We start from the raw sequence: 13,291 nt of genomic DNA on the forward strand, positions 1-13,291 counted from the left end.
GTCTTAACTGATTGAAAGGTATCATGTTGGTAAAAATGGAAAATGATATCAGGAAGTGGTAGCATGTAAAAGAAATAACAGAAAGTTCAATATTCTAATATATCTTTAGGCCCAGTTAATTATCAAAGCAATGCTTAAAAACTTAAATTGAAAATACCTTACCACACTTTTAAAGGCATCATAAATTAAAAATCCACCCCTTTTCCAGAAATAAAACTGGAAGTTGGTGGTTTGATAACCATTTCGCTAGGAAAGAATAAGAAATCCTCACTATTATGAGATCCCTGAAATGTTCCTGAAAGGGAGAAAGTTCGTTGGTAATCGGGCAGCTTTCCACCTTTCTTTGCCAAGACTTCCTGTTTCAATAGGGAAATGGAAAGAGTAATAGTCAATTGTTTCCTCTCCTGATGCCTCCCACGACAAAGTCTCTGTGAACTATTAAAGGGAGTCTGTGGGAGGTGCCTCTCTGGCTCAGTTGGAGGAGGGAGCCGTGGAGGAGCCTGTGTTACTCTTGATCTTGAGGTTGAGATTTCAAGGTCCACGTGAGGTGTAGGGATTACTTAAATAAAACTTAAAAGAAAAAGGAGTCTGCGTTAACTAAATTAGTTAATTTGGGTTGAATGGAAAGGTTCAATTGAAATGAATTGCTACAATAGTTTCTTCAGTGTTCTTTACTAAAGCAATGGTTATTAAAATAATTTGATTTATTCTTTAAAAAACTTCAGTCATTTACTTTAGCTCACTTTTTTAGAGAATGAGTATGTCTCAGTATTTTGATATACTTTCAAATAAATAATGAGTCTGTGATACATAAAGGACACAAAACAATATATAGCACTGTATATTCTTTTTTTATTTTACAATATGCAAAACTAGTTTCATGGAGTAAGGTATGGCATTTTTGTTTGTTGGGCTTTTTTTTTTTGGTTTGGTTTGGTTTTTAAACTCAGTTTTGAATTAATCTCTGTTTTATGTTAAGAACATTGACCAGGAGTCAGGAGACATAGGTTTTATTAGCTCCTCTACACATTAATTGTATGATCTTAGATAAGCCACCTGATCTCTTTAGGCTTCATTTTTTTTTTCATATGTAAAGTGAGAGGGAAGTAGGTTTAAAGATCTTTATGGTTCTGAATAGTTATAACTTAAGAATTTCTGTCTTTTGTTTTTGGAAAAACATAGATTTTTGAAAAGTACTAAGGTGGTCATTTTGTAATGCCATCCCCCGCTTCTGTGGTTTCCACTGTGGCACTATTCTTTCTTCTGATAATCCTCCTAACATAAACTTTGACTCTATCTTTACTTACTGGCTTTGTCCTTGTTAGTTTTACTGATTTTAGTTTCCCTTTTGGTTTTGGATTTTTTTCACACTCTTAAAATGCAAAGACCAAAAGTGGATCCACCAACTACACAGGCCTCTCAATGTATGGCATTTTTTTTCTCCACAAGGGAGATAGAATTATCTTCAGAAGTAAAACTGCTCTGCTCTTGGGAGCCATTATGATGTTCTGAGCAAAACACTGGGCATCAGTAAATTTGAGCCCTGGCTCTACCACTTACTAGATTGACATAGTGTCCTTAGGCCAGTCATTTAGCCTCCCTGTGCCTGAGTTTCTTTTGCTTGATGTCTGTGTCCTGTCTCCTTCATTAGAAGGCTGCTGAGGATCAAGAAAGGTTATAGCTCAGAAAGTATTTTCTAAAATAGAATGATTTTATCTTCTTCTTGTAGCCGTCCTACCCCAGTATAATATGTATTCTAAATCAGTTATGTCAGTGTTTACTGAGCACCTACTATGAGGAGAATCAGTAAGGAGTTTATAATCAGGTTGGGGATTTATATAGTTAAGTACCATGAGAAAGGTATAGCTAAACTTCTGTGAAAGTTCAAATAGATTATTTCTGACTGGAGGTATTTAACATCAGTACTATGTTTCTTTATTTTGTAGGCTATTATGTGTTTTAGAAGCCATTCTTGGATTTAGGCTTGTTCCATATTATGCCAGTACCATTTCATTTGTATTCATAAATGTACTAACTTGGTTTTTTTCTGTAATTTAGAAACCATTTCTTTTTCTATTGTATTTTTTTGAGATGACTCCAACTCTGCTTACTTTGGCGTCATTTGCTAATTTAATGGATTTACCATCATTTTCATCTTGTGGTTCATTAGTAAAGATTATTAGATAAATTTTGATCCAGGATTTACCCTTTAAGGTACTTCTGAAAATACCCTTTAAGATTAACTTTGGGGCGCCTGGGTGGCTCAGTCGGTTGGGTGTCTACAATCGACTCTGGTCATGATCCCGGGGTCCTGGGATGGAGTCCCGCTTCTGGCTCCCTGATCAGTGGGGATTCTGCTTCTCCCTCTGCCCCTCCCCCTGCTTGTGTGTGCGCTCTCTCTCTTGAAAAAAAAATCAATCTTTAAGATTAACTTTAAAACTTTATGTGTGACTCCCTAGCTATGTATGCTCATCAAAATGTTTCTAGTTTATTACTGAGAATCATAAGGTGAGAATGAGAAACCTCTTCTGAAACAGACTTCACTTACTGCTTACTCTCATCCTTTAGGCCTCTCAGTCCATCATAAAAGGAAATCCCTTCATAGAACTTCCTTACTTGTCTATCACCATGGTCTCCATGGAACTTTTCCATGGGATTAGAGATACCAGATTGTGGGATTGGCTTTAGGGCCCTCCTTGCTGGCAGTGTTAAGTTTATCTAGTTTATCTATCTCCAATTATTATTCATTCTTTTTCTTGTTTGTTTTTTTAAGTTTTGACACAAATATTTACCCTTCCTCCGGATTTTCAGGAACTTTCTGTGGCCTCTGTTCTTAGCCCTGTGATCTGGCTATAGCAATAAAGTTATTTGCTTATATATGGAATTATGTTATCTTGAACTAGAAACAGGAGATTAAATATTAACCTTTTTCCTTAGTATTCAGTTAAATATAAAATGGTTGATATTTAGGAGGGGGTCGGCTTTATTCTTAGTCTTATAAATTATTTTTTACATAAACAGAATTTCTGACATTCTGAGGATATAGACAATTCAGTTCCTGCATATATATCTACAGAAAGGCATGCAGTTTAGTGGAAGAGTACCTGTTAGCACGGTGCCTTACCTAGATAAAGTACTCGGCTACTGGTTGAATGAATGCAATTTTACCCTGGTGTTAATCTGTAATATGCTGCTATTCCTCCCCTTTTCTTTGTATTAGGGCTAGTGGCTCCTCTTTCGGTGCAAATAACTTATAGAATGTGTCATTCTTATTTCATTGTTATATTTACTGTTTGTTAGATAGCATTCACGTTTTTCAGAGAGGAAGTATGTATTTGTTTGCTAGACTCTAAGCAGAAATAAGGTTTTTTTTAACGTGTCTTGTAAGGTAGATATTAGACGTAGGAGGAATGTATATAAAATATGTTGAGGTCCTATTGACATTAGAATTTACCTTTGTTTTGTTTTCCATTCTTATTAAAATTTGTATAATTTTAACATAATCATATTTGATTTTTATAAAAACTAGAAAATATGGAAAAATATTAATTAAAAAAATCCTTAATCCTGTTAGCAGTAATCACTATTATCTCTTTGTCTGACTTTCTAAGTATACTTGTTTAATTCTGTTAGCCGTATTGGTAGTTTTCAGTATTTCACCTTTAAATACCATCTATTGGTTAAAGAATCAGAGTGCCACCGTGCTAGAAACAGTCCACTTTTTATAAGCGCATTCATATTTTTACACACATTATGTTAGTGTCTTAATAATTGTTAAAAAATTACTTCATATCTAATGCAGATTATTTATGAGCACTCTTGGTGACACTTGACCCATGAGTGAGGATCACTGGGTCGAGCAATCCAAATTCATGAGCAAGTTTGCAAGTCTCTATATGGGCCTTAGATCTTGTTAAACTAGTTTGGATTGCTTCAAATATGTACTAACATCTGTGCAGTTCACTTCTTTTGGCTTGAATCGAGTCCCCAGTTGTAATTATTTATAATTCATCATCTGATGGAATTAAATCCAGGAATATTTTTCCTTTTTATGTAATTTTTACACAGAATACTTGTTAAGGATTTCTTTTCCAATTCCAGAACACATGTCTGTTTTCCACAGCTACTTTTATTATCCCTGCATTTGGTCTGTAATATCATCTTGTCAGTTCTACCTATAAAATAACTTCTTACTCTGACTCTGCCTCTTTGACCCTGAAGTTACTATTTCAGGTTTTAATTTCTCTTTAGTGTATTTTTCTTTCTTGCTTGTTTGCTTTTTTTTTTTTTTTTTTTTTTTTTTAGAGAGAGAAAGAGCATGCGTGAGCAGGAAGAGGGGCAGAGGGAGAAGGAGGGAGAATCTTAAGCAGACTCCTGGGCAACATGGGGTGACGCCAGGTGACATGGGCTTGATCTCAGAACCCTGAGATCCTGACATGAGGAGAAATCAAGAGTCAGATGCTTAATGGACTGAGCCACCCAGACCTCCCTTCTCTTTAGTGTATTGTAGAAGCTGCTTGACTGCCTATATTCTTTCCATTTCTTCCTATTATAATGCTGATAGTATTTTCTTCCCTTTTGTGAGGCTTCTTACCTCCTCTCATTTTTTGCAGCTTTCAACAATTTATTTTAGAAAATTTAAAATATATGTATAGCAAATGAACTTTATTATATGGAAATAACCACTCTGATCATTATGGTGTCTAGTCTTCCAGTTGTTTTCTTTGTATGTGTGCATATATACTCTTTAAATTATATCAGATTGGATCAATCTGGGCATTCTTTGCCCTTTTTTAAAAAAACTTAATATTCTGTGAATATTTTCCCACATCTCATTTTTTGCTCTATATTATAGATGTATTATGATTTATACCTTCTTCTTGGATGTTTAGTTCTTTAGGTTCTCCCTCCCTCCACCTTCCCTCCTTTCTTCCTATTCATCCACTCTTTCTGCCCTTATAACAAGTACTACAATATCCTTGTAGCTAAATTGTTTGGACAGATCCATGATTATTTCTTAGAAGAGCAGAGTAATGGTTCTAAAATAAAGCTTTGATTTTGTCATCCCTATTATACGTATTTCATCTCTGTGTTGTGACCCGTCTGAACTTTTCATGCTAAAAACTCTTTGTTAGTCTGGCTCCTGCCAACCTTTCTGACTTTATCTCCTATCCTTTTCTCACACCCTTTAGCTACACCAAACCACATGTGGTTTCTAAAATGTGTTTTACTCATGCACGTGTTTTTGCCCTCTTTTCTTATCCACCTGCTAAATATTTCTTTGGCCTTCTAGCCTACATTTTGGTGGGAAGTTCTTGATCTCCCTAGGCAGTTAGGTGTCTCCTTCTTTGCATCTGTGCACTCTTCTCCCAGAATGCCACTAGAATATTTCCAAAATTTCAGAAATTTGGTCTCCTTTGCTAGGCTGTAAGCTCCATAATAGCAGGGATGTTGTTCTTATCATCTCTCTCTTTTCAGCACCTAACTCATAGGAGGGGTTTTTGTTTGAAAAAAATCTGAGATCTGGGGAAAAGTACATCCTAACAATGGCATAATAGAATTAAATATTCTTTTTAATTCATTCCAAAATACTGTGAGGGGAAAAATTACTTGATTGAAAAATATTTATGGATAGCATAGAAAGTATATAGTATTTTTAAAAATATAAATGTGTCATGAGTGATTAAGTAAATATATAACTGAATAACTCAATGCTTGCATTTAATATTGAAATGATAGTTTTATTAACTTTTAGAGAATTTAAGTGAAATGGAAACTTTCTTTTGGTTAGGTTTTTATGTAAGCAAGAATATTTAAGTATAATATATCAAATATAAGTACAGTGTTTAAAACTGGAGTCATGTAATAGTATCATGATGGCTTTAAATAGATTTAAGAAGAATTGGACTAGTTAACATTAGAACCGTAGGGGCGCCTGGCTGGCTCAGTTGGTAGAGCATGTGACTCTTGATCCTGGGGTCATGAATTCAAGCTCCGCATTGGGGTGTAGAGTTTACTTTAAAAAAAAGTAACTTTAGAGCCATAAACAATAATCATTGGGAAGGTAGCATGTTTGGAGTTTCAAAAGACCAACATTATATTCCTGTAGAAAATGTTCATTGATACCTTAATTAGAGAATCCTGGGTTGCAGTATAATTGATCTGTTCTAATAGTCATCTCTTTGTTTTTGTTTTTGTTTTTTTTTAGGTTTTTAGCTTAATCATTCAAAATGATATTTTCTTTGGTTCTAGAGTTCTTTAGTCTGAGAGTCTCCAAATTCTTACTCATTGTCTGCTTGAATGTTAGTCAGTTTAAGTATTTTGTAATTTCTTTTGTATTGGGCTAACCTATATATATATATACTATCGCTTACATATATAGCATCTCTTTGTGTTAGTAGCTGCTTAAGTTCTTGAAGTTTGCTTTGCTTACCTCTTGTCTTCTTAGCACTTAGCATAGTGTCATAGTGTTTGGTACTGCACTGTGACAGGTTACACTAATTGGTGTTTTAACTTCATATTTTTCCTCCTTTTTTTTTAAAGGTAATGTGGCTTTAGATAACCTACAGATAAAAGAAAATGCTCTGGTAAGTTTTCAAACTATGTTGATTACTCAGTTAATTTGGTAAGCTCTCAGAAATTCTTGGTTGCTTGGTATCTGGTATCAGGTACCAGATAAAGTGATTGAGTTACTCAGAGAAGGATTACTTGAACTGTTTGCTATAGGAAAATCTGAGATTAAAAATTTAGATTTTTTTCCCCTGTTGATCAAAATGGTATTTCTTGGAAAGTGGAATGTTTTTCCTTGACTTAATTTGACTGAATAGCTTTGTAGTAGACATTTGTCTTACTTTAAATAATTTTCTCCAGAATTATCTTTACATATTTTTTTGGTAAATAAGAATTTGATTTTAACAATTTATCAAATGAATAATTATATTTTTGGAAATACCTTGACAGTCCAGCCTTATAATATTATGGTGATATTAACAGGTCAAGTAGATTTTTTTGGATTCTCGTGCTCCATCGCCTACTTCCCCTCCCTCCCTGTTAGGCTTTAGCCTATTGGACTTAAATTTGATTTTATGAAGTCACTTAAGAATGAGTTTATTCTTTTTTATTTATTTATTTATTTATTTATTTTAGAGAGAGAGAAAGTGAGCAAGAGCGTACACATGTGAGGAGTGGGGGGAGCAGAGGTAGAGGGAGAAGGTGAATCCCAAGCAGGCTGTGTGCTGAGCGTGGAGCCTGATGCAGGGCTCAGTCTCAGAACCCTGAGACCATGACCTGAGCCAAAATCAAGAGTCAGACTCTTAACCCACTGAGCCACGCAAGTGCCTCAGAATGAGTTTATTCTTTAATTAATAGGTCAGATTTCTAACAAACTACAGTATGTTTTATAATCCTAGCATTGACTTCTGGTTGGATTTCTACATGATGATGAACTGTGTAATTAAGGAGAGTCTTATACCCAAAGTGCTCACATGATTGGTTTCAGGGAAGCCAGGTTTGGATATGGAAGATCCTTGGAATAGAACTTTGTCACGAGGAGTAACAACTGATTTTGTTCTACTAAAAACAACTTGGCAGGCATGGTAAAAAGGGCATGGATCTTGGAGTGAGGCAGACCTGGGTTTCAGTGCTAGCTCTGCCCTTTTACCAGCTGTGTGACTTTTGGCACGTTTCTTAGTTTCTGTGAGCATCAGTTTAATCGTTTTTAAATTGGAGTTAATAATACAAGATAATATAGTATGTCTGTGCTTTTGTGGCTTGAATAAGATTAAAAGTAGAGCCTGGCAAGTAGTGGGCACTCAAAATATTTAAATTTTCTTTCCCTTCCTTTATTTATATAGGATGCTACAACTTTTTAAATTTTACCCCAAAATTTAGAACTTAAGACTCTTTTGCTGGAGATTGGAGTAAAGGTTATTTTTTCCCTTTTTAGGAAAATATTTTAGAAGGGAAGAAGTATAAATAGAATTACGGTGAGAGGATATATATCTAACATACTTAAGAGACAAATTGAACTCTGTGTTAGCCTAGTTTGAATTTGGGTTATAGTTAAATATAATAAATTATTTTGTAATTAATATTCTCCATTAATTCAAACTATAGCCTCCTTTCCCCGATTAAATTAGATTGGTGAGGTTTTACGTTGAATATGGGTTCTTTACATTTGTTTTTTATGAAAAATTATTTCATGAGGATCGAAGTGAGCATGAGCCCAAACTTTTAGAAGTGTATAGTTTAGAGTTTGTCTCTTGCATAACATAAAGTATTATATGAATGCCCTTGAATGCATCCCTCCCTACCCCAACTTGCTGCTGCCGCCTTGCATATAGAGCTAGTCTCTTACCACCAGAGAGGAATTTTGTTTTTTGGTCTACAAAAAGATCAGTATTCTGTTTAATTCCTGTTCACCTAGAATGCTTGAGTGATCAGATGATTGGGTAAATTGATTATTTTAGTTAATTGTTACCCAAAGTACTATATTTCAGTCACCACGTTGATAGTATTAGTGTGTACTAAGGTACATCTAACAAAAAGCTATTCTGATTGGTTTAATTTTTAATAATTCTAAAGACTCAAGTGATCATTGTGAATATCAATTATTGTTTAGTACTCTGTGAATAAAAAAGTTATTTGTACTTTCTAGTGGTTTGGAATCCAAATAAGTGAAAGTTTATTTTTATTAATGATTGGTACCTGTCAGTAGTAACTTAATCCAAAGTAAATGCTAATTTGGTAAATAATAAGTGGAGACTCTCCCTTTCCTTTTAAGATTCTTTTGTTTATTTACCAAATGTTTTATTTGAGTGAAAATAGTTGTTCAGTTATTGCTTTCAACTAATTTTTGTGAAAGGACTCTTCCTTTTCCTATTCTAGTATTTTAGATAAGCAGTGTCTATCATTATTTTAAAAGTTCATGGCATTTCCATCTGTCTTGGTTTGGTTTATTAAAACAATATCCAGTTTATCCAATTACTTTCTTTAGCTACAAACTCTTTTCCTATCGTTCCTAGTTATAGTTTTGTTTCTCTTGTGAATTCTTTCCTCAAAGTCAAATTTAAGTCAATAGAAACTCTTTTCTTTTTCAGGATGTCCTGAGTTACTCAGATACAGAAAATTTGTTTCATGTTTTTCCTTCGAGATGATTGTGTATTTAAATGATGATATAAAGGTGATTTGGGGGGAGCTTAATAATTTAAGATGTCTTTTAAATTTTTTTCTTTCTTTCAAAGAGTGAGTTGGATGTTCCTTTTAAAGTCAAAGCTGGCCAGATTGGTAAGTACTCTTCACTTGAGTTATTCTTAATCCTTTTAGTTTTTTATTTTTCAGGTGTTATGTAATCTAAAAGATTTTTTAGCTTGAACAAAAATGTGAGAGGTTTTGGCTTATGTTGGTTAGAGCTTTTGGAGCTCTGGGCCTAATATATATTGTATGTCATACATAAATACTTCAAACTTTCTGATGAAAGGGTAGAAAATTACCCTCTAAAATGGAAGGATGTTTGAACTGCAATGATATATTTTAGGCTTTGGTTTTACTACACAAAATGTATCTTGATTTTCAAAATTGATATCTAAATTCTGTATGCTTTTTCTTTATATGTGAAAGAGGTATAATTTAATTTGCAAAGCTCTAGTGAATAAAATTTAAGTGTAGCTTATTTCCCTCATGTTTTGTTCAATCATTTCACTTGCTATATTATGCAGCAGCGTGGTATAGAGGATATGTCTTGGTAAGTAGAAAGTCTTTGCAGCTAAACTCTTACACTAAGATCATCCATAGCTAAACCTTCATCTTTTTTGAAGAAATTTTTTAATAGAATGTTAACCCGTGAAGTCCTCTTAGCTGCTCCATATTACCTGATTTTTACTTTTTTAAAATTTAATTTACAGCCCTACACAATTTGCTGTTACTTTAGAATTTTCACTTATGCCACCATCATTCCTTCCACTTCCATCACCCTGCTACTTCACCACGTGGCTTTCCTGCTTCATTTATTTTGTATTCAAGGAAGACGTTGTCTTTCATTCTTCTAGCATCTCTTAGTGATTACTTGAAAACTTCTGTATGAGTCTACTTTATATCCCTATATGTGTTCCTTTTAATATAAAGTAACATTTTTATGTTTCTGTCTCTTGAAACAGGAGACACTCCCTTAGATTGAAAGCATCGCTAGGGCATGCATTATCTTTTTCGTTTGTCTGTGATAGAGCCTTGTGCTGTGTGAAGTGGTAATATTTAGCTGTGGTGATATCTAGAAGTATTGTGGTCCTGCATGCTTAATTGAAATCCTAGAGTAAAGCTAAAGCCATTCATTCATCCTTTTACCTTTGAGATATTTATGCATACATTGTTATGTGTGAGACTACGTAGGTAGCTGTGGGAGAGGCAAGGATGAATATATGTTTGTCTTCAGAGAAGTTAGATCCAATTTTAGGACATAGTATTAAAATTGCGTTTCTAGGGTACTGGATGAGTTATATTTAACTAAAGAACTTTTACATTATTCATTATGTTATTAGAACTAGGTTTATATTTTAGAAGAGGTTTGCTAATGTTTCAGAATTTGTTCTTTTTTCTTTTAAAGTATTATAAGAATTTAATGACTCCCTTCAGGGTTACTCACTGACCCTTTACATATAAGGATGAAAAGCATATTGTTTAAAAAATATTTATCCCTTTTTTGGTTTATGGAACATTTATATTGGTTAAATTTCTCTTAGGTTAAGATATTACACCTAACCTGTAAAGTCAGTGTGGCTAAGTAAGCTCAAAGTTTTGGTTTTCTAAGAGCTAGACATATTTGTGGGTGTTCCTTGGTTATCCTTTTACTTAAAGATTAAAAAATTTCCTATTCTATAAATGGGAGGCAGCGATATAACTAACTTAATTCCAGTGGAATTCAGGATAATGAAGGATGGGAGGATAATGAGTTAAGGTAAATGGAGAGAAGAAAAGGTATAAGGGACAGACACTCCCTTTTTTGGTATGCTACAGTTAAAGGGGCATTTCCAACTTTTTCAGTCTCATACCATAAAGGCAATCAAATCAACTTCCTTTTTTTTTTTTTTTTAAGATTTTATTATTTGAGAGAGAGAGAGACAATGTGCATGTGAGCAGGGGGAGGGGTAAAAGGGGGTAGGGGAGAAAGAATCTTGAGCAGACTCCATGCCCAGCGTGGAGCCTATTGCAGAGCTTGATCTCAGGACTCTGAGATCATGACCTGAGTGGAAATCAAGAGTTAGATGCTCAACCGACTGAGCCACCAGGCACCCCTCAAATCAACTTTTTAGGAGTTTATGAGTTAGCTACATATGTAACAGTATCTGTTATAAATATAGGTGGTTCTCACTATAAAGTCATTAGACTTAGAAATGGCATTACCTCTAGACTCCCCTGACATGGAAGCTATTTTGGAAACTCAACAGGTTTATAAACAGAAGAAAAGTAAAATTTAAATGGAGAAATAATTTGCGATTTTAACCCTGGGAATAGATTCCCAGGTAAAACTAGTTTACCTACATAAGCCATGCAGGTGAATCAAAATATGCTCCCTTACATTGCGTTATTTTATTTCCTCTTCTGCATATTATGCTGTTAAACAGTTCTTTGAACTTCGGGCATTTTTATTTAAAGGTGCCAGTGATTCTGGTGATATAAATAGTTGAGTCACTCTGGCATCCACACTGATGACTTAGGTAGACGTACATAATTTATTTAAGTTCTCTGGAAATAAGTTTCCTATTTTCAAAATTGAAATGATAGCTTATATCATTATATATGTTGGGAATATCAAATGAAATGATATCAGAAAGTTGGAAAAATATAAAGCACAGTATGAATAGTTACTTCTAATAGTAATTAATATGGAAGAGATCTTTGCAAACTTCAGTGTTGGGAGTTTTTTCATTTTTTTCTGAGTGATAATACATACCATGTGTGAAGGGTTTTGTTATACTTTTTCTCTAAATGGAAAGTGGGAAGTGTGTATCTTCTGGAGCAGCCCAAATAAGAATTAAAGGTTGAAATTATGTTTTTTTAGATAAATTAACTTTGAAGATTCCTTGGAAGAACCTTTATGGAGAAGCAGTTATTGCGACCCTAGAGGGACTATACCTGCTCGTTGTCCCTGGAGCAAGTATGTTGTTTTAGGTTATAACCATTCAGCAACAGCATAGTGAAATTAAGTTGTTACCTTGGTTAAATATTTTAATATGTTTAATAAAATAGAAGATACTTTAAATAAACTAATCATATGCATATATGCACAAATATACATACTTTTTACCTATATACACATATATATTGCCACAATTGTACATAAAATATTTTTATGTTGTTGGAAAGAATAATTCCAACCGTTTGTTAAATTTATTCTCTTCTCTGTGAATAATTATTTTGCAACTAAGTCTTCATTTTAAGTTTGAGATGCATTAAATAATTTACTTTTGGAGAATGAAATGAAGTAAGTTTTTAAAAAGTACTGATGTGCTGATCTACAGATTTAAAGTCTGGAAATTTTTTTTTCTCTATTTTGTTGCTTCTGATTTTGAGTGATGTGCATTCAAAATGTGTGAAATAGGTAATTTTTTTCATCATAAATAAAAGTGTTTTAATTTTTAATGAATGTTGTATGTAAAGCAGTAGTGTTTATTTAGGCAATATATTTTGTTATAACTGTTTTTTCAGTTATAAGAACAATATAATGTTAAGAAAAGTTTGGATATTTTAGGGAAGAATTACTTGTTTTCCCAACCATAAAGCAAACAAAATTTTTATTTTTATATTTTGCTTTCCATTTTTTACTATATACATATTTGATTTGATACAGCATTTGTCACATTATATGGATCTGTTTTTTTACTTAATGTATATATTTTTGGTATGTGATAGTGGTAATTTTGAAAGGCTGTATGATATTTCATTGTGAGCTGCCTACTCTTTTGGACTCTTAGATTGAACATTATAAACACCTCATTCTTATAGATATCTTTTTTTGTTCTTTTGTGTTATTTCCTTAGGATACATTATCAAAAATGAGATTTCTAGATAAAAAGGAAATATATATTTTCTGATTGTTGACACATATTCTTAAATTACTTTCTGAAAGTCTTTTTATTAATCTATATTGATACCAGCTAGTACTGGATGTTACATATTTTTTATAGTTACGCAAAATTTTACCCTTCAGACAAAATAACTGGAAATTATCTGTTATATTTTCTGCCTTCCTTCTGTTTCTCCCTTTCACCTTTCTACTCACTCTCTCCCCCTCTTAACG

The 13,291-nt window shown here is 33.4% G+C and overlaps 1 protein-coding gene across 1 annotated transcript in view; it reads left to right on the forward strand.

The window, feature by feature from the left end:
• The window catches only part of VPS13C (vacuolar protein sorting 13 homolog C), a 179,419-nt gene that overhangs the window by 3,757 nt on the left and 162,371 nt on the right, over nt 1-13,291 (forward strand). The window contains exons 2-4 of the mRNA XM_045899939.3: nt 6,544-6,587; nt 9,243-9,285; nt 12,053-12,148. Coding sequence (XP_045755895.1) covers nt 6,544-6,587; nt 9,243-9,285; nt 12,053-12,148 — 183 coding nt within the window. The remainder of the gene's footprint in view (nt 1-6,543; nt 6,588-9,242; nt 9,286-12,052; nt 12,149-13,291) is intronic.

This window comes from Mirounga angustirostris, unplaced genomic scaffold (assembly GCF_029215605.1).
Source record: "Mirounga angustirostris isolate CCGP_5_RB_7025 unplaced genomic scaffold, mMirAng1.0.hap1 SCAF_9, whole genome shotgun sequence".
NCBI lineage: Eukaryota > Metazoa > Chordata > Mammalia > Carnivora > Phocidae > Mirounga > Mirounga angustirostris.